The sequence below is a fragment of the Parus major genome, chromosome 1 (assembly GCF_001522545.3).
Source record: "Parus major isolate Abel chromosome 1, Parus_major1.1, whole genome shotgun sequence".
NCBI classification, from domain to species: Eukaryota; Metazoa; Chordata; class Aves; order Passeriformes; family Paridae; genus Parus; species Parus major.
In genome coordinates, this window is record NC_031768.1 from 7,387,245 (window position 1) to 7,409,339 (window position 22,095).

The window sequence follows — 22,095 nt, forward strand, 5'->3', positions numbered from 1 at the left end:
TCTCTGATATTCTTAAAAGTATATGTGTGCCAAATCTGAACAAAAATTTATGGCAAGACATTTGCAAGCTAGACTAGAAACTTATTAAAAAATAAAAACCAACTAGAATTCTTTGAGTTTTAGCATCTGCTACAGAGACCAAACCCACTAGGTCTGATATCAAAGTGAATACAGAAAACAGGTATGACAGGAATGACAGGATTTTTACATCTCTGAGCTTATTCAACTTCCCTACTCATGCTAAGACACCTATTTCTAACTACATTAATGGCTTTTTTACAGTTTTCATCTGTGAAGATTTTGCATAGCCCTCTGACACAATCCTCAACACCAGGGTTTTAACAGAAATTATTAACAATTTTTAATCCTTCACCAGGAATTCAAAAGAAGAAAAAAAACTTTGCACATCAGTCCACCAATAATCAAATGTCTTTCAATTACCTTTTTTACTTAGGTCAATAGCAGCTTCTAGAAGAACTTCTAATTCTCCTTTCGGCAATACAGGAACAACCCATCGAGGCCTATATTCAAAAACAAACAAACCCAATTTCAATTGTGTTTCTGAAAAACCAAGAATTCTTGCCCCATTGTAATGCTTTTAAATATAGGTTCAGTACATAGATTTGTAAATTCACTGACAAATATTACACCAATCAACCCAAACAAAAACACATTCTGCTTTAAGCTTCTTTCTCTTAACAACTTTAACCAAACAAAAAAAACATTTCAAGAAATCCAGTGAAACAAAGATACAAAAACTCTGATTCCACTATCAAGAAGTTTGCACAGAGCATCTACACCTTGTCAAAAAAGCATGAAAATACCTGTTGATCATGTCATCCAACTTTGCCAGGTCTGTGTGTGGAAATGCAGGCTCCTCATCTTCAAGCTGGGGTGGAGCATCAGCTTGGCCCTGCTCATCAGGCGGGGTAGCTGGGGAGTTCTCATTGGAAGAATCAGGTGAAGAAGTCTAAAATTAGGATGAAAAATACTTTAAGTACTACCTGCACTTGTGTTCACATGTTTTGGCAGTTTTCTGTCATAATATATTCCAAGGAATCATCTCAAGTACATACCAATATAAAATGATTTTATTTCAGATTTATTAAGAAAAAACAGTGCATAAAATGTGCTGTATAATTTTTTCTATGTTGGCAGTTTAAAAATCAAAATCTTTCCCAGTAATGAAAGTGGGTTTTTTTTGGTAAAAGTTTCTACTTTCAGCAGATCTTTTTTCCAGAAGGTGAAATAAATACACTGAAGCTCCAGTTTTCACAAATCTCGACCAGAAAAGTTGATTGCTTTAAGTAGAGAAATAATTTTCAACAAAAGTGCAGAAGAAAACAATAACGAAAAATGCTTTCTTAAAGAGTTTGCTAAAAATAAGTGACTCACGACTGTAACCATCTACTAATCAACCTTGAAGAATATGATTGTTACATCCACTTTGACGGGCCATGCAAAACACAATGCTTTTTGCGGATGTCGCTTATTATTCATACATAGAAACAGTATGAACTGACAATAAGAGCAAGACATAGGACGACAAAACCTCAAGAACATTTTTCACCTGCTGTACCATAGCTGGTTAGCAGGGAGTGTTATTTTCTTCACAGCAGCCTGTAGGGTGCTGGGTTTTTGATTTGTGACCAAAACAGCACTGGTAACACACCGGTGTTTTGTCTGTTGGTGAACAGTGCTGGCACACATTCAAGGTCTGTTTTTCTCTTTGATAACCCCCATGAAAACTCAGACATAGGCAAGAGATACCATGAGATGGGAACGAGAAAGGCCACCTGGGATGTTGTCAGAGTATGAAGAAATGCAATGAGGAAAGCCAAGGCTCACTTGGAATTAAACCTGGCTAAGGATGTCAAGCGTAACAACAAGGGCTTCTTCAAATACATCACAACCAAAAAAACAGATACATTGAAAAATGTAGTCCTGTTGCTGCCTCAGCCAGGAGACCAGGGAGGAGGTCTAGAGGAAGGAGGTTTCCTTTGGTTGAGAAGACTGGGTAGAGACCATGTAATTAAACTTCATAACCACAGGTCCATGGGCCCTAATTGGATGCACCTACAAGTGCTGAGAGAACTGCTGGAACCATAGTGAGAGGCAGAAGAGGTGCCTGGGGGCTGAAAGAAAGCAAATGTCACCCCAGTCTTCAATAAGGGCAAGATGGAGGACCCAGGGAACTACTGGCCAGTCAGCCCCCCTTCAACCCCTGGAAAGGTGACAGAATAGTTCACTCTGGAGGCCATCTTTATCCATATGGAAGACAAGAAGGGTCAGGATCAGGAGAGGTCAGCACAAATTCACTAAAGGTAAATCATGCTTCACCACCCTGATTGCTTGCTGCAATGAAACAACTACCTGGAGGGATGAGGGGAGAACATGGGATGCTGTCTGCCTCAACTTCAGCAAGGCTCTGACCCTGTCTCTCACAGCATCCGCATTCACAAACTCAAGAAGCAAGGACAGGGTGAGCAATGAGGTGGATTGTGAACTGGCAGATCCCAAAGGTTGGTAATCAGTGACACAGGGTCCAGTTGGAGGCCTGTCACCAGTGGTGGCCCCCAAGGTTCAATACTTGGCCCAGGACTGTTTTGCTTATTCATCAATGACCTGGGTGAGGGCAGATGCCTCCTCAAGTTCTCTGGTAACACAAGGCTGGGACGAGGGGCCAATACCCCAGAGAGTCCTGCAGCCCTCAGGAACAACCTCAACAGGATGGAGAGATGGGCAGAGAACCTCCTGAAATCCAGCAAAGGCAAAGGCAGGGTCCTGCACTGGGGAAGAACAACCCCAGGCACCAGGACAGGCTGGGACTGACCTGCTGGGAAGCCGCTCTGGGGAGAAGGACCTGGGGGTCCTGGTGGACAGTGAGCTGTCCCTGAGCCAGCACCGTGTCCCTGTGGCCAAGAAGACCAATGGGATCCTGGGGTGCATTAGGAAGAGCACTGCCAGCAGGTCAGGGATGTGATCCTGCCACTCTGCTGAGCCCTGGTGAGGAATCACTGGGAGTGTCCAGTCTGGGGCTTGGAAGTACAGCAGAAATATGGAGCTCCTGGAGCAGGTCCAGCAGAGACCAGCTAAGATGATGAAGGAACTGCAGCATCTCACTGAGGAAAGGCTGAGGAGACTGGGCCTATTTAACCTGGAGATGGCTTAGAGGATTCATAAATATCTGCAGAAAAGGTGTCAGGTGATGAACCAGGCTCTGCCCAGTGATGCCCAGCAATAGGATAAGAGGCAACAGGCAAAAACTGAAGCACAGAAGTTCCACTTGAACATGAGGAAGAACTTAACAGTGAGGCTGACTAAACCCTGGAAAGGATTGCCTTGAGAGCTTGTGGAGTCTCCTTCTGTGGAGATATATTGTCTGGTCACAATCCCTAGTAAGGTGGTCTAGGGAGCCCTGCGTAAACAGGGAGCCTGGATCAGATTGTCACCAGTTGTCTCTTTGGACCTTACCCATCCAGTGATACTCACTTTGCCCAAGCAGCTAGCAGGGCAAGAGGCTGGGAGAGGACACAGCCGGGAGAGCTGACCTGAAATAACCCAAAAGACACTCCATGCCACAGAACATCACACTTGGCAATGAAACAAAGGGGTTTTTTTTCCAAGGCAGCTGTTGCTTGTGGACTGGTTGGACATCCATCAGCTGGTAGTGAGTGATGGCACTTGCATCACTTGTTTCCCCCTACCCCTTCATTTATTAAACTGCATTTATCTCAGCCCAAACAGTTTCTCGCTTTTTCCCATCCCACTGAGGCAGAGGGAGTCAGTGACAGTGGAGACTGACAGTTGGCAGTTCAGGGCCAGCCTACCACACATACCAAGGTACAATTCACTCTCAGGAAGGAGCAATCACTAAATCTTATGGTGCTCAAAAAATACCATCTTCATACTGAATTAAATAACAAAGAGTGGCTCTTCTCTTACGTGGTTTTGGCGTTACATGATATTGTTTAAAAGCATCTTCTCTGGTATTTTTTTTTCCCCAACAAAAAAGAACCACTACACTGTGATGTAATATATGAAAGCTTTTACTTTTCTTCTGAGAGCAAGGAACATGAGAAGCTGTTCAGGAAGTCAAGTACAATGAACAGAGACCCGGATGCAGCTGCTCTGGAAGAGGTGATACCAGATTAAGCTGCTTTACCCAGAAAGTGCTTTTGCAGAACTGAGCAGAAACCGAACTCACAGATGTAGTGTGGTTTTACCAATCTGTGTTTTACAATGGTTCTACAATGTGGTTCTGAGGAAGCTTCTGATATTAATCCAAGGCTTCTTATCCAAAACAGGTATGCTTGAAAGAATTATGTCACTGCCTGGAAAGGGAGTTTTTTGCAATGCCATGCTCTCTAACCATATTTATTTTGCCAATACCACTGCCTTCATCCCTCAAAATATTGTTGTACTTCCAAACACACACACAAAAATGTCTAACTTAACTAGAGATCTCCAGAAATATACAGATTCAATTAATTCAGAAACACTATTTCTAAAGAACAAATTCCTTTATTTTTAGATAAAATTGACTGTTAATACCGTACCTGATTCTGCTGGAGGGGAGGCTGGGACTGTCCATCAGGAGCCTGGCCCTGGCTATCATTCCCTCCTACAGGAGAGCCACGAGTCGTGGCTGTCATACTCGACACAGGGCAGATCTTTGCAATTTTGTCTGCTTATGTAGTTGATGTGAGAGAAGAAATTATAGTCCACTTAGTAAAGTTGAAGTACCAGCATATGCTTGCCTTAAAAAGCTCCAACTCAAGAACATGCCATCTTGCAGAGACCATTGCATAACCTGGAGGGGAAAAAAAAAGACAATATCCTGTATTAACACATGCGTGGAAACACAATCCACATCTGGAAAAGAACATTACAGAAACTGATACATTGCTACAGAGAATCTTCTAGTTTAGACTTAGTATTTCTTTTTATTGAATACAACCGACAAAGTAACATTTAAAATATTTAACATTATTTTTATGTTATAAGTAAAAATTACATTTATAATCACCTTTATACCTTGAGAAATTGACACACACTCCAAATGTGTGGCTGTTTACTCTGTGTTCAGAGTAAATGTGTGCAGCTGTTCACTCTGCCTCTTCTGTGCCTGAATTCCTACAGTAGATTCTCCATCTGAATTCATGGTGCTGCTCAAGGTCTATGTAGAAATGACCTGATTAAGAGCCTGAAAAGCCAAATTTGTAATCTTTTCCAATACTCTCCTCCTGACACTGTCTAACTGCAGATGTCAGAGGGAGTTAAGAGACTGATTCTACCTCAGCTGAGACTAATAAGAGACGCTGCAGCCAAACTCCTCTTAGCAGATCAGTATTCACCCAGGGAATTTGACCTGTACTCCCCTTGTCCAGCACGTGCCTATGAAAGCCTGGGTCCACTGCCCTTTCAGTTCCACTACAAAGCCCATCACATCCCCACCAAGAGGTTTAGCAGATTATATGAGGAAAATCGTGACATCAGATTTGTTGAACTTGTAATGGTATACCAATAGTTCCATATTCATTGTGTTTCAACTTCAGTGTGTTATATACAAAGAGCTGCATTAAGTTATAACAGTGATTCCACTTTATACCATAAGGCATTGTATAACCACGGAAGCTGAAATGTAATTTCCCAGAGCAACTCAGACTTCCAAGCACCACATAAAACAAAAGCAGTTCTCACAAAGTTAAAAAGCCAAGTAAGGTGATACAAAGAGTTGTATGAGCTTCCAGCAAGATGCATTTGGCAGTGCTGAGTTCCTGATCCAATCACCAAAACCACAAGTTAACAACTGGAGTGAAATTTCTGTTGTAACACTCTGCATATTCCTAAGTGTTTTATTATGATGTCTCATCTCAAGTTAAGTTTCAATGCTGTTATCTTCCTCCAAGACATTTTAAAATCTTTTCTTATATTGTATGAATTTGCAAGGCATTACATATACAATAAAAATTGACTGAATACACTCTAACTCCTCTGCCCAGTCTCCAATATTAACAGCATCAACAAACTTAGAGATCGCTAATAATGTCACTAGAATAATGTTCAATTTTGAATAAAATTGTATTGCTTCAAAACACTCCATTGTAATCCATCTCTAGCTTTCATAATTCATATTCATAAGGCTTAGTAAGCCTACTAAGTCCAGAACAAATGCATTACCAACTTAAAACTTTCATTAGGAAGAAACTGATTTTTGAAATGCAATTTTTAAAATTAATGTATTTGGTATTTAATCCATTTTTTAAAATGCCTTCCTGAGTACTTAGTTGTTTTCTACTAATGTTTATAAAGATCACTAAGCAGAACGTACCAGCAGGAGTAAGTTTCCTGTCACATATATATACATATACACTCACTGCAGTCTACTGCAGTTCAATGCAGTTGGTTCCCCTGCACTACCTGATGGAAGTTTCGAGGTACTCACATAAACCAGTGAAATCCAACTGCTGCCAACTCACACTGCACCCTTCTGCAGCCCTAAGCCAACCACCACAACAAACCTCCTTTAATCACAACCATTCTTCCTTAACAGGGCTGGGTCACACAACAGCCACATAAAAAACTTGTGCTGGCACATGGATCAAGGTAGCAAAGAAGCAGGAAAAGGGTAAAAAAACAGCTCATTTCAGCAGCAGTCCTAGTCCAGGCTGGCTTAATGTGCAGGCAGAAGTGTCCACCAGCAGCAGCAGCTCCACAATGGGTGATGCCAAGGACAAGCTGCTTGATTTAATCTCTTCCTTATTCTAATGCTTTGGTCTGAATTACATTAAGTGAGCTGGTTCAGAGTACAAAAAGAAACAACAACAAAACCCCACCAAATGTACAGACTGATCATTTTTTAGTTCCTTTAATTATCTGAAGTGGTGCACTACAAGGCCACACAGTACTCACCCTAATGCCAGCCAGGGAACTAGGACAAACTGCAGCTCTCCTGTAAGACTGACTGACATGAGTGTGAATTTACCCTCAGATTTTGCCTCTGCAATTAGCTGAAGGATGTGGGCAAAGCATTCTTGTAAATTCCATTCTGCTGAAGGCAAGTAGCACAACTTAACCAGGAAATCCAAGAAAGGTACTACTGAAATAGCCAATTTATTCAAAATGATATTCATAGAATGAAACAAAATTCAAGAAAAATACTATGAATATTGTAGATGCAGGTAAATACAAAACATTTACATGAGGGACTAATCTATGTTTTTCTTCCTCTAATTTAGGGATTGTTTGCTTAAGAGTCTAATAATGATTCTCCATGTATATTACTTGAATTACATTCCCAGGAAAGTGTATCTCAGGGCTTCCACAGAATTTCACTTGTCTTAGTCATGTCCATTAGGCAAGGCCAACTTCCTGAGTGAGTTCATCACTTCTCCCTCCACATTTGTGTGATGTCCTCAAGACAAACAATAGTAACTTCAAGTTATGCTGCAGCTAACTAAAAACTTTCCATCTCCAATAAATCATCTGACTGTTTCTTGTAGTATCTGCATGTTCTCAGTTCCAGGGATATCCTTTTAAAGGTATCTTCCTTTTAATTACAGAATGTACAAATGTACTTTCATTAATACAATCATAATCCAATTCATGCAATTTAAACTGTATTAGAAGGCAGTGGTTTACTAGTCCTGTTTTCAGCCACTCATTTACCATTTATGTTACAGAGAAAGCATCAAACTGCATTTAAACACCACTGCTTTAATCTCTCTAGAACAAATTAACCATGAAACTTTGAATTCCCATCACTTCTTTAATTCAGACTACTCAATTTCAATTTTTTAGTTACAACACACAAAGGCAGTTTTGCTCAGCTCAAAAATAGCCTTTATACCCATTTATAATTAATTTGATAATTTATAAACAAATGCAAACTGATGCAGTGACATATTGGTTTTAAGTGTACAGACAGCCCAACAGAAAAATTCAAACTGCCTGTATCCAGCTGAATTCTAATGGATACTCTATGTTAGTTTTTATATACATCTTATTTCTACTATTTCTGATTTCAGATTCAGCATACTATCCCAGAATCAACAAAATATGCAAGCTGGAAAGTCCCCCACAAGGATCATCAAGTCCAACTCCTGGGCTGGTACAGAACCATCCCCAGGAGTCACACCATGTGCCCAAGAATATTGACCAAATTTTTCTTGATCTCTGTCAGGCTGGTGCTGTGACCACTGCCCTGGGGATGGTGCCCAACCTCCCTCTGGGGAAAGAACCTTTTTCTAACATCCAACCTAAAACTCTCCTGACACAACTTCAGGCCGTTCCCTCGGGTCCTGTCACTGTCACCACAGAGCAGAGAGCCTGCTGCTCCTCTTCCCCACACAAGGAAGCTGTAACTGCAGTAAGGTCTTCCCTCAGCTTCCTCCAGGCTGAACAGACCAAGTGCCCTCAGCTGCTCCTCAGACAGCTTCCCCTCAAAGCCCTTCACCACCCTCATGTCCCTCCTTTGGACATTCTCTAACAACATCTTTCTTACATTGTTGTGCACCAACATAGGGTGAGGTTGCCACAGAACAGAGCCGGACAATCCCATCCCTTGCCCGGCTGATGATGCTGGGCCTGATACCCCTCAGGACAGGGATGTCCCTCCTGGCTGCCGGGCACTGCTGACCCACATTCAACTCTCCATTGACCAGGACTCCCATGTCCCTTTCTGCAGTACTGCCTCATTCCCCAGTCTGTCCACACACCCAGGGCTGCCCAGGTACAAGCCACATTAAAAATTACCACCACTACCCAAAGCTTTGAATGGATGTTTTAACACAGGGTCCATAAGAAGGCAGAACCCTGTTAAAGTGATAAACTCACTCCTCCACTGCTAATCAAACAGTGTGTGAGGCTATGAAAACTGAGTCAAGTGAATTCCACTAACACTTGCTTTTGATGCCAACTGAGATAATTCCCATTTGACATGCTTTTCCCATTTCTTTATGTCACCCTGATCCATCATAAGTGAAAGCCAGTTTTTGCTCCACCTAACTCCTTGGAATTTCAGTAGCCTGAAAGACTACTGAAAAAGAAGGACTACAGAAAAAGACAACTATAGATTTTTTGACGCCGTATGGCCCCCATTCAGAAGGCACCACCCAGTGCAAGCAGCATTCCAGGAGCCCCTGCTGCCCACACAGAGGACACCAGGGACAGCACTGTCCTCCAGGAGGGGCCTCTGCTTCCAGGTTCAACCATCCAGTACAGTTGCACACCTGAACCTCACCTCAACTTCCACAGTCTGCAATCTTCATGCCTACACGGCAGAGTAGGTTAATTTTGTTTTGGGGAGAAATCAAGCACCTTTTCAAAAGCCAGGGATAAAAAATCAGATGTGGCTTCCTGGATAAGTAGTAGGTAAGAAGCAAATATGTACCCAATACTATGTTACCGGATAACATGTTACAGCAAACACAAAGGATAGCATATTGGCATGCAGTGATAATGGAACAATTTTCTAACACAGCTGACTTCCAGAATGGCCTTCATTTGAGTTTCAAAAAGTCTCCTCTACAAAAGTAAATTAAATACCCCTATACATACAGCCCTTTTCCCTGAATTAGATACTTCTAATACAGTCTCAGAAAAAAACAAATGCAAGGTGCCAGATGACAGAGGCAGACCTCAAAATACATTGTATTTTCATGAACATTACCCTAAGCCCTATCTAGGAGGACAGGCCTATTTTTCCTTTAACTTAAGTATTCTGGTTATACACAAGTGAGGACATATGTCACAAAAATCTACTTCGCCATGTGGTAACAATGAATCCCAGAGCAAGAGTCTGCTCAATATGTAACAACAGAGCTTTCTAACAACCAAACAGCAATTTATTTACAGAATAATGTTCCCATGAAACAGGAGCTCACAGACGTGCTTCACCACAAGTACTGCAAAAAGGCTTAACAGCAGCAATACAAACTTGGGGTTGAAAAGTATCACTGATTTGTTTCATACAGGATTCTAGGACCTGCCTTCTTAAAACCTTAATAAGTACTGACTCATCACAAGGATTATGATGTGATTCTAGTTTAAAAATTCTAGACTTCTACCCTATTCCTTTATTTCAACCAGAATGACTTCTCAACCAGAAACACCTCCCCCAAATCTGTAACACTAACCTAATTCAGTAGTTACAATATATACACACCCCCACACATTTTCCATTTTCTTTCCTGCCTGTGCCTTGTATCTTTCAGGAAGGAGGAAATTATTTACATAATCAGAATAGAGAACTGGAGGTCACAGCTTTTCACTCATTAACACTGACATGCACTGAAAGTGAAATGCATTCAATGATTAATGCAAAACCTTTCATTAAGCTACTATTCAGTAGAGCAAGAAGTATCTAACTTTCAACATTTAAAAAATACCTGATAAGCAGCAATCAGAAAATGTTATATCAAATGGCATATATTAAAAAAAAACAACAACAAAAAAAAAAACCCAAAAACCTTTAAATTTCTCCTAAAGGAGTGTATAAGAGACTTGGTATCATGTTCCAACATTAGTTTAAAGCAATGAATGTCTTAATGGTACAGTACGAGACAAAATTTGAGTAACTTAATGGTTACAAACTAAAACTATTCTCATTGAAAAATAGGGCACTTCAAGTAACCTTTTTTGGTGACGGTTCTACATCTGAAATTAAGTCAATTGACAGCATACGTTTCTGGAACATTAAGAACATCCATGTAAACATATAATTCTATTTGTCCTCAAATTCACATAAAATAAAATGAAACATACTTCAGTTCTTTCAGGACTCTTTTCTTTTTAATTTCAAAACTTGGTGTTGGGACTAAGCTCAGCTAAGATACATCTACTTAACAGTATCCAGCTTCACCTTGTACAAGATGCTCCTACATGCAGCACTCACATGAGTTTAAGCAAGTAGTAAGAGCAGAGAAAGTCAACTTCTGAACTTGGAGCCCAAGAAATTCTCGTCAAAACAAACTGTATTCAAGTCAAGGCTGACAACGGGATCTTGATCTGCACATCAAGGCAACAGAGCTGACATACTCAAAACATTAACTTGTTTCATATCATCACAGAATGGTTTTGGCTGGAAAGGACTTCATTGATCATCCAGTTCCAGCCCCCTGCCATGGACAGGACACCTTCCACTAGACCAGGCTGTTCCCTTGATCCAACCTGGCCTTGAACACTTCCAGGGATGGTGCATCCACAACTCTGGGCAACCTGTGCCAGTGCTTCACTACAGGAAATTATTTCTTCCTAACATCTACTCTGAACCTACTCTCAGTTTAAAGCCATTCTCTCTGTCCTGTCACCACATGCCTTTGCTTTAAGTCCCCTCTCAATACTAGGAGGGGTTCAACAGTCTCCCCAGAGCCTTCTCCAGACTGAACAGCCCCAAGCCTGTCAGTGCATCTTCAGAGGAGAGCTGCTTCCATGTGGAGTAACTTCTCAAAAGACTTAAATAAAAAAGAAAACCATTTACATCAAAGGACTGTCTTGCTTCAAAGCAGTAATTGCTGAAGGCCAGGCCCTGAAAGGGAACTGGAGAGCAGCAGCAAGTGTCCTTCTCCAAAAGACATTCACCTGCCAATAATTCTTGGGACATATAACAGTCAGACAGTGCACCCCTGGTTACTTACAGCACATGATGCTTTTTTGCAAATAATGTAATGAAAGGACAGGCCTTTAGATCATACACTTAGTTCTGGCTACCAGAAGGAAAAAGCAGTTTCAGTTCCTGTTCTGAAGAAGTGTTTTGCTCATGTGACAGTAAACAGAGGTGAATTCAAATATATGGCACCCAGTCAATGCCTTACACAAAAGCCTACCAAATGATAAGACAATTAACTGAGTTGCCCTCAGGGAGCTGTGGCCCTGCTGTCCTGCTTTTTCACAGATGCACATCCCAGGCTGCTATCAAAGTGCTGAGCGTGACTGGGCCTCTCATCCTGTACAACCACTCCTTCACTCTCAGGAGCTTTCACTGGGAGTTATACTGGTTCAACTGGTATCAAAATACACTCTCAAAGATATTTAGTATATCTCAGTGACAGAAGGAAGAGGGACATAAATGTACAGTCCCTGAAATTCTATTATTTTATAATAATAATTATATAATATAATATTAAATTTTATTAGTAGTAGTAGTAGTAGGTTTTGGTGGTTTTTTGGGGTTTTTTTGGTTTTTTGTTTGTTTTTTTTTTTACTGGTCTAAACATTTCCCAGCAATGAAGAAACTACATTCACAGCACTGGTAAGTAGCTTAATAATATAATAGGGTTTTATGGTGGGAGATGAAAATTTTAGTTGTGACAGTAAGAAAACCCAGACTTTTCAAGAACAGAACCCAGTAAACATAAAAAGCACTGGTAAATGCACACTCTGGAACCTAAGAAAAGCAAAGTTACTTCAATCTACTAAATGCAAAAATCTATTTTAAAATGCTTAAATGTTTTGAACCATAACTTTCACTTACTATAAAGCCCTTTTCTTGAATTCCCAATGAACATGCGAAGAAGTGGATAAGACTTCCTTTTACCTTGTAAATTTAACAGAATTAATTTAATTTAATTTAACAGAACAAGCTACAACAAGAAACATCTTCAAAACTAAAACAAAAAAAATATTAAAGAACTTCAGTATATAATTTGTTTCAGTCAGACACGATTCACACTGCTGTATTTTTTTCCAATTATGCTATAGTTTATTTATGCACAAAGCTGTCCTCCCACAAGAAAAAAAACATGGTCTTGGCAATAGAGCCATTTAAGATTGAGTTGATACTTCAGGTCCAACTGCAAATCCAGTTCTTTTTGGACAGCTGTAGAAAGAACAGTTCAGGCAAAGACAAGGAATACATTCGCAGCTGGTAATCCATCATCTCTGGAGTAATTGTTATTGTATCATTATATCTATCACTACTCCAAGAAAATAGTATGTCTAAAGTTTGCACTGAAGACTGATTAAATGCCCATGGTCTCTTACTTCTGATTATTAAATCCATAGTTTGGTCCTAGACTCATCCAATTCAAAAATGGATGTGAGCGCTACCTCTGCAAGCTGTAAAGCAAAGTTCACTGTCCAATACACTTAAGCATAAAACAGTCCCAATGTTCTGGGAATGCATTCTGCATCCTCCCTTTTCACTTGGTACAAAGAACACTTTTACTGAGTATGTTACTCTTTATCATTTGTGCTTTAGGAGTTACATTTAAAGATGGTTTCTCTGTATGCACATTGCTTTTAATTGAAAGTGTATCTATATATAGGTGGTAGTGCTATCAGCTGCTTTTCTTAGCCCGACGGGCTAATTCAGGAGGTCAAATGTTTTCTTGCATCACAAGCTAGAAGACCTGCAAAACACAAGTTTTAGATGTATTGGTTCTGTTCCTGAAGTCCACAGATTAAAAGCTCCTAGCTCAAAATAATGCCTTACTGTATTTATAATTTGGGGCTTCAGAACCAAGGAGAAGATACCATGTCATGTGTAGGAAATGCTGTACCTCTTCTCAAAAACTGGAGGAAAAGATACGTTCTCCTGCTTTTGCCGATTTTGTTTGTTTGCCAGATTGGCAGTTCTGATTTTTTTGAAAGGAAAGTGCCTGTTAAAAGTACAGTTTGTGTACTGCTGATTTCTCAGTTCTTTTTCTTTGAGAAGTCCAAAAGTCAGAGATAATAGAAACAGCAATCTTAAAAGGACATTTTTATTCCCTAACTGGAAGGGAGTAGACAAATAGTTGCAAACCCCAGAACAGCCAGGCTACCTTGGCAATGGATGGTCTCTTATGTTCTGTTATGGGCTCAGATATTTGATTCATCCCACTACACTCTCATCTCACTGGAGCAGCAAATTGGTGTGGAGGAAGAACTTTCTGGCTACTACTTACTTGTTTCAGAAATTTCTTATCAGTTTTGTGACCAAAATGATATGTTTCTATTAAAAAGACAGTGCTAAGATTTATTCTTGCTACAAACATACAATTGTGGTGTTCACAGGCAGATGCTTTTGTAAAATAACTGTGCTTTTTTTGTCATGTTCACCAATTCATATGAAGTTTTCTGTATGTGCTTTTTTCCTAGGTAAATGACCTGACACTTGGCTGCTTTAGTGCACATTTTATTGTGCCAAGCTTACCAGATAACTTGTATTACTCTGCAATGCATTCTCACTGTTTGTCACCCCATTTGTTTGGGTGCCATGTGCAAGATTTATTAGTAATTTTATAGTTTTATGTATATAATTTGTCATATATAAACAGTATGCAACAGTGAATTGCTAGGTGAAGGGTTTGGCTAGAAATGTGTTCCTGTTTGTTAAAATCATGTTAATAATTCTGGTTTCACTCCGTAAAGGTTAATTTTTTTTTTTTTTATCTCTATGTTTTTCCTGTAAATTTAATCAGACAAGCATGTTACAATGCCGTACAGAAATTCAGATAGTCTCTAGCACATTTTGATTCTCCTCCTCTACTGTTCTCTGGTGAGACCCCACTTGGGAGTGCTGTGTACAGTTCTGGTGTCCTCAATATAAGGACATTGGAGCAAGTCCAGAGGAGGCCACAAAGTTGGTAAGAGCAGTGGAGTATCTCCCAAAGACAGGCTGGGAGAGTTGGGGTTGGTCAGCCTGGAGAAGAGAAGGTTGAGTGGAGACTCACAGGGGTATTTGAAGTGGGAAATTGGAGAGCAACTCTTTATCAGGAATGGTAGTGAAAGGAAAAGGAGTAATGGGCACATACTGAAAGAGGGAAAGCTTAGGTTAAATATTAGGAAGAAATTTTTTAGCTTGAGGATTGTGAGACACTGGAACACGCTGCCCAGGAAGGTTGTGGATGCCCAACACTGCAAGTGCTCAAGGCTCCTTTCTTCTTTCATCATCAACTGCTTGAACCTTTACCTTAGTTAAAAACATTGGGGTTTGTATCAAATATTGTGAGGGTAGTGGTAAAGCCACTGATAGTACACATCCCAAACTTCAGCTCTGCAATTTATGCAGGAAGGTTTTATTGATTTTTTAGGTTGCGTTAGATTCTGTAAGGTCTCTCTAAGTCACATCCCACTGTTAACTAGAGAAGAACATGGGTGCTTTAAATTCCAAAAGACATCCACAGAATATCTCACTTCTTTTTACAAGTGGGGCTCAAACCCTTCATAACTGTTAAGAACTTTTGTACCCAAGCTCTAGCAGAGGATAAACAGAATGTAAACATCTGTTTTCTTGTTTTGCTGCAGGGCTCACAAAGAAAACTCAGATTTTTTTTAAACACAATTTCATAGGCAGGATTGATAAAGCTAAAATGGTATCTACTTCCTCCTCCAATTACAGGAATATTTAGAATTATTTTGTTCATCTGCATGGGACTTCCAATGGTCATCTAGTCCAACTGCCTCAGGATTACAGATAATACTAACTGCAGACAAAAATCTAAAAATGTTAGTTAGAAAAGTTTAAATCATAACACTCCATCTGAAGTACTAGAGCCAGTTAATACTGTTCACAACTCCAGTTCTTCCTATGGAACAGAGTAAAAAAAGGAAATAACCCTTCAACATTCCATTCTTGGAATACAGTGCCAAACCATACTGAGGTCCAAATCTTCACTTATGTTCAGTGCCACCCCTGGCCTTGGTTTCTTCCTGAGATACATAAATACATGGTGGATTCTGTAATTTCTGGTAAGATTCATGCATTTTACCAGGCCACTGCTAAGTCCCAAATGGCTTTTGTTACCTTCATTCTTTCTCAAATATCTGAAGGGAACAATAATGGCATCTTGCAGATTTGTCCCATTTGCAGATTTAAAACGTGGCCTTATTTATAGTATATATACTGCACATAAGGCTTTGCAAAACTCAGGACTATAAATATTTGAAATGTTGGCTAAAGTCATTCAGCCAGTAAATTAGAAATATTACTACGATGTTATTTTTACACGTTACTTGTGCACTATTTTGTAAACCCTGCTTACGCACAGCACCTGATGTGTCACCACAGTGTGCAGCAGCCGATGCCAATACTGCAACTGGACTGTAAAGATTCTGGTAGAAAAGAGGAGTTTAAAACTGGCCTGCAAAAATCGGGCTCAGCCCCTCTGGCTCTCTTCATGTACCCTATGGAAAACTTAATGGCTTCTCTAAACTATGTTAAACACTACTAAAAAAAGATTAATTAATTAGTAGTAGTCTTTATGTCTAATATTCTATGACATTATCAACACATTATGAAAATCTTCACACGAAGTATAAAATCAACAAAACTTACTGTTTGGTTAACTGTAAATAATTAAAGCATGATACAGCACCTAACACAGGTATTAAACTGGAAGCAGATTACATTTTTGAATCTTGACAAAAATAACTTGGCAAAATACCTAGATATTTTTAAATGCTATAGATTCAAATATCTAAGCATTCCTGTTACTGTACTAGCTTTAATTTCACTTTTTTTTAAACTCTGCTTTTTATGTAATGTTTAATCAGAACAAACTGAGCATAAGAACCCAAACTCTACCATCATCATTGTCAAGTGTAATTCAAATATCTCTAATACAGAAGAAAGTGACACCAGCATTAAAATTTGTCTTTCAATAAGCTTCTTCACAACTGTTTAACAAACTTAGCCAAACTTCCAACTAGTTTCAACCTACCAACTGCCTACACAGCCTGGCGATTTTTGTGCTGCTCCATGCCAGATAACTGCAAGTAAACATTTTGACATTTTCTGCTGCCTCACAACCATTTCAGTCAGAAGATACTTAGCCTGAAAAATCAAGCTTGCACAAGCTCCCTAGAGGTGTTACAAGATGATAGCTCATGTCTTTTAATATTGTCTGCCTTAATTCCAATGAAACTCATACAAGCCCATCTTCCAAGGCAGACTGAATGCTCCAGAAATCCCTGAAAACTATCTGCTCCAGAGAACTTGTATAACAACTCCCCTTAAAAATCTTGGCCTCACTATAGGGAAGTAAGAAGTGGCAACAGAACAGCAGTTTTGTCTTCTGTCTTCATGTTCCTTCTGCCAACACAACGAAGGCTGTAGTTTGATATAAGCACAAAAAGATAAATAGCAGAGGAGGTTGGAAAGGAACAAGAAGCCCCTAGAAAATACACTAAGAACAAAGGAGGGCTGGAAATAGGAGAATTATTTCTACTATGTTCACTCCCCACCACAGACCCAAGAAGTGACACCACTGTCCCAGAAACACAGTATTCCTGTATCCATAAAGCCCATTAAAAAGCATGTTATAACCCTCTTTACCAAAAAATGCAGGAGAAAACAAACAACTATTATCACATCCTAAGGGTTTAAGAATTCTGTTGCAGCTATCTGAAAACCAGGAAGTCATTCAAAAAACCACAACTCACCACACACAAAATAAAAAAATCCACAACACACACTGCTGCTGTTCTCCCTGCACTGAAATAATCCCAAAAACTGCCAAACCCCCTTGCTAAAGAGCCCTCCCTTCAGTCACAAAACAGCCTACAAAGATCCCATTTCTGAGCTGAGCCACCAACAGGCCAGGAGAGACAAGAGGAACATTGGACCTCTTCTTAAGGACAGTGCTTAAACCAGCAGGAGTCAGAGTGGCAGAACTCACATAAGATGGTTTTGCCACCACAGCGTGTGCATGGATCTATTCTGCTTCTACTGTTGGAATCTCAGTGTCAAACAACAATCTCATCCCCCAGTGCAAGTATTATATTCTGATAAATTTTAGAAAATAAGTCTCTATTTCTGCACGTGGACAAGCCTTAGTTCAGAGTAAAGCTTCTCAGTCTGTTTGAAACCAGGGAAGTCTCCACTGTGACAAGAAAAGGAGGGCAATCCTGCTGGCTTCCATGCTAACCACTTTTTCATCACTTTGGAATGAGCCCTTGCATCATCGCATCACCAGCCTGATCCAGAAGCCAATATGGCTGAAAGGTAACTGGAGGATAGGAATAAAATGATTTTAGTTTTCAGCTGCATCATATGCCATATGAACACCAACAATGGCAGGAGAAACAGGAAGAACACATAGCCATGAATGGAACCAACTCTTTCAGCATCACTGCAAATCTCTCATGAAATTACACCCTAGAAGAGGAGGGAAAGGGAAGGAAACAGAATACAACTCATTACAATTAGCACATATTTAACTAATATGTAACCAAGGTTCATGTACATTATAGCACAAATGAGTCTTTACAACACAAAAAAGCCATAAAGACCAAAATTCTTCCCAAGCATAGTGGATATCACAGGAAAACACACACAGAGAAAGCTGCCTAGTAGATGATAAATGCCAGGATTGTCAGTCCACCAACAGCACAAGTTCAATCATGAAAGAAATATTAAGCAGCCACAGCAAGTAATGCCAACTGCAACAAGTCTGAGAAGGTGGAGGCAACAAAGTGTCCTGGAAACTATGATAAAGCCAGCGGAATACTCAGTAGATCACAATGAGTCAGGAAAATTATTTGTCAGTAGTACTTTGAATAATCTCACTACAAGCAGACAACTTAATGATGAAGGTATATAAGGTAACAGAAGTTGTAAAACACAGAAGGTGGCAAACATTTTACTTCTGATGAAAAAAAAAAAAGGCCAGTTATGAAACTGTAAGCAAAACTATACAATTCAAGCAGTACAATTATCTGGAAACTCAGGTAAAAAAAAATGGAACAACAGATGACAGAGCATGAGTAGCTGAGTACAACAGCTACATCCACTGGGGAAGTCAACATCTTATGACTTTTTCATGAGTTTTCATTTAACAAAATTTTGTGTCTGCATGAAAGACAGAACATGCTCTCTGTATTTGTGAAAGGTTCAATTTGTCATTTTTCTCCTATCTAATTGGAATTTTCAGAGTAATCTGGTTTCCACTGTAATTTCATTTCCATCAAACTAAGTCTCTTGGGTAAACAGTAATCAACTGAGGCACCAAGAACAAAAATTGTCCATACCTTTTTTGTCACAAGTTTAATGATGTTTTATAAGGAAAGAAACAACTTCAGCAATCAAAGGGAAATCTCTGACTTATAAGGCAGCTATAGAGAACTTCCCAAACTTAATTCTGTGTCTTGTTCAAAAACATTGCTGGACAACACACCAGACTTTTTCAGATTAACCTTTTTGTCCTCCTCTCATTCTTCTGGGTATTGAGAGAAAACTGAGAAAGAGTGAGGAGGTACAACAGCAACTTAAGCCAACAAAACAGTGTAACACCTGAATATCTAACAAAAATCCACTGAAAAGTTATGACAGGAGGTAGGTTTGAAGTTTACAGTCTCAGTTCTTCATCAATAACACAAAGACAACACAAGCTTTTTGATTAATGTTTGGGTAACATAGAGGATGAGAATGAAAAGAACCTAAAGAACCTATCAGGCTTATTAACAGCAGAATAATTCTATTCAGTATTTAGACTGATATCACACATGCATTTACAGAAAGAATTCCACAGATAAAATACTGAATGACAATCCAATTCCATCTGACTGAATGAGTTGAGGATCCAACGGGAAAAAGAGTTCCACATTAAGGTGGTGGGAGGGGGGGAAACACTGGTTAAATGACAAGCTTCATTCTCCTATTTCCCCATTTTCCATGTTTACATAAACTTAGAGGAACCTGAAGTTCAAGACCCAGTACAAGGTACTAAATATGGGTCAGAGCAACCCCAAACACAAGTACAGGCCAGGTGAAGGATGGAATGAGAGCAGCTTTGAGGAGGAGGACTTGAGGGTGCTGGGGGACAAGAAGCACAATATGACCGGGCAATGTGCACTCACAGCCCAGAAAGCCAAACATGTCCTGGGCTGCATTCAGAGCTGTGTGGCCAGCAGGGCAAACGAACGGATTCTGTTTCTCTGCTCTGCTCTGGTGACATGCTACCCACTGTGCTGTGTCCAGCCCTGGGGTGCCCACCACAAGAAAGATACAGACCTGCTGGAGCGGGTCCAGAGCAGATCAGGAAAAGGACCACAGGGCCAGAGCCACTCTGCCATAAAGACAGACTGAGAGAGCTGGGGCTGTTCAGCCCAGAGAAGGCTCTGGGGAGACCTTAGAGCACCTTCCAGTACAAAAAGGGGACTTAGAAAAAAGCTGGAGAGGGCATGTAGAGATGGGACAAGGGCAAATAGCTTTAAGCTGGAAGAGGGTAGGTTTAGAAGAGGGGCTAGGAAGAAAATCTACTGTGAAGGTGGTGAAGCACTCAAACAGGTTGCCCAGAGTTGTGGATGTCACATTGTTGGAAGTGTTCAAGGCCAGGCTGGATCACAGGATCCACTACCATCCCCCTAAATGGTTCTTAAATGCTTATATAGACCATGATTCATATTTTTTCCCCAAGGCTCTTTGCATAATTTGTTTTTCACCACACACAATTTTAAATTAACTTCACTGAGCCATTTGACAATTTGACTAAAAAACAAATAATATACACATTTTTAAAAATAACCTTTTAATTCTGTTAAGAAATCCACTCTGAAATACAAACTCCATGTCCTGATGAATTAATACGCAGAAAAGAAACTTGCTCACTTCCATTTATCAAGAATCTGTGCAACAAGGCACCTCAAACATCAACCTCATACTTAAAAACACAGCAAGGCAAAGAAAAATCTCAATTGATTATGTGCACCCTGTGACAAGCTGCTGTCTGTAATGCAGACATTTTCTTACTCACAGCTACAAAGTGTCTCCAAAGTATATACCCAGCATCACCAATTCTGGGAAAACAGAACATCAGCTATTCAGTAGAGACAAGACAACTCTCCTTCAAAGCAGATTACTAACTACTGACCAAACAGGCAAGCAGGAGCAAACTACAAAAATTTTAACAGAATTTTCTTATTAAGAGAAAATCATCATAAATATCATGAAACTATCTTAAGAGAAAACAAACAGTTCAGCAGCCCATGTAAGAAGCAAAGTTTTTTATACCTACAGAAATGTATCCCCAAAGTAACTTCTTCACAATTTCTAGCAAAGGAAAAATCGTTGTCACTGAACTGCTTAAATGTCGACATGGTTGTCCAGGCTTCTCCCCTTCCCCTCCATTTCTGGAACAAAGTTCTAAGACAAGAACTTAAATTGATGAAACACACTAGAGAAACTGATTATGTCAAATATATGGAATAAAGAATTCTATTCTAGTGGAGAGCTGCAATTCAGAACTTAAGTGACATACAATGATAAATTCACATTTAAAGCAAGTTTTGCTGTTAGACTAACTGAAAGTAGAACTAAAGGGTTAGTCTTCATTTTAAGCATGAACTACTACTTATTTATTGTATTTTCACACCCACAAAGAACTGCAGTGACTCATCATCACTGCCAAATCCTCAAACTGTATTTCAGGTGTAGCACAGCGTAAGCACATACTTGAAAGCACAAAGCAGGAGAGATTTTGATCCTCTGCTCTCAATTTTTGAGTTAACTGCTGGCCTACATAATGTACATAACCTGCACAACACCTCAGCCTTCGGGGTGATTCTTGCACCTGGGTAAATGTCACACAAACAGTACACTGAGTATCAGTTTCAGCTTCAGAAAAAGATGATCTTCTAAAGTACCATCTAAGGATCAACCAACACCATGCAGTGGAACCTCCAAATTAACTCTGATATTGGCTCTTAACTGCCAACAATGAAAATAAACTAACTACTATCCTCCTCCAGCTGCCTCCAGGCAATATATCCTGAGTTCTACTGGTCCTAAATATTCATACCATTATCAGGAAAGCGATAGAAAATAAAAGGAATATTCACGACAGGATGAATTACCAAACCCTTCTTCATCAAGTCAAAAATCTCAGAATGGTGCAGATATGTGGAAAATTCCAGTCATACACCTGCTAAGCAGAGCTGGGACTGATTGGGATTTTTTCATTACACATTAGCTTACAGCAAGGTTTCACTACAACTGAACTCACTGATCATCTCACTGAACATCACTCAACTGATGGTTACTGGATCTACTGAAAAAAAAAAAAAATCAACCCCAAAAAAACCCAACCTAATTTTTCCAATCCTATACATGGAAGGAAAGGGAAAAAAAAGCAGCTCCCCAAATGGCACAAAGGGAATTCATGTTTTCAGCTACAT

The 22,095-nt window shown here is 39.8% G+C and overlaps 1 protein-coding gene across 6 annotated transcripts in view; it reads right to left on the bottom strand.

The window, feature by feature from the left end:
* Positions 1-22,095, bottom strand: part of USP9X (ubiquitin specific peptidase 9 X-linked) — a 98,565-nt gene that overhangs the window by 69,830 nt on the left and 6,640 nt on the right. For 5 of the 6 annotated variants that reach the window (XR_004495906.1, XM_015625791.3, XM_015625782.3 and 2 more), the window contains exons 2-4: positions 4,560-4,813; positions 825-970; positions 442-521 (exon numbers count right to left, since the gene is read on the bottom strand). Coding sequence is in view for 5 of the 6 variants with exons in the window: in XM_015625791.3 (XP_015481277.1) it covers positions 442-521; positions 825-970; positions 4,560-4,655 (322 nt within the window). In the remaining variant the exon portion in view is untranslated. Of the gene's footprint in view, positions 1-441; positions 522-824; positions 971-4,559; positions 4,814-5,037; positions 5,059-22,095 lie in introns of those variants that run through there. The other variant, XM_033512025.1, reaches the window with a different exon arrangement.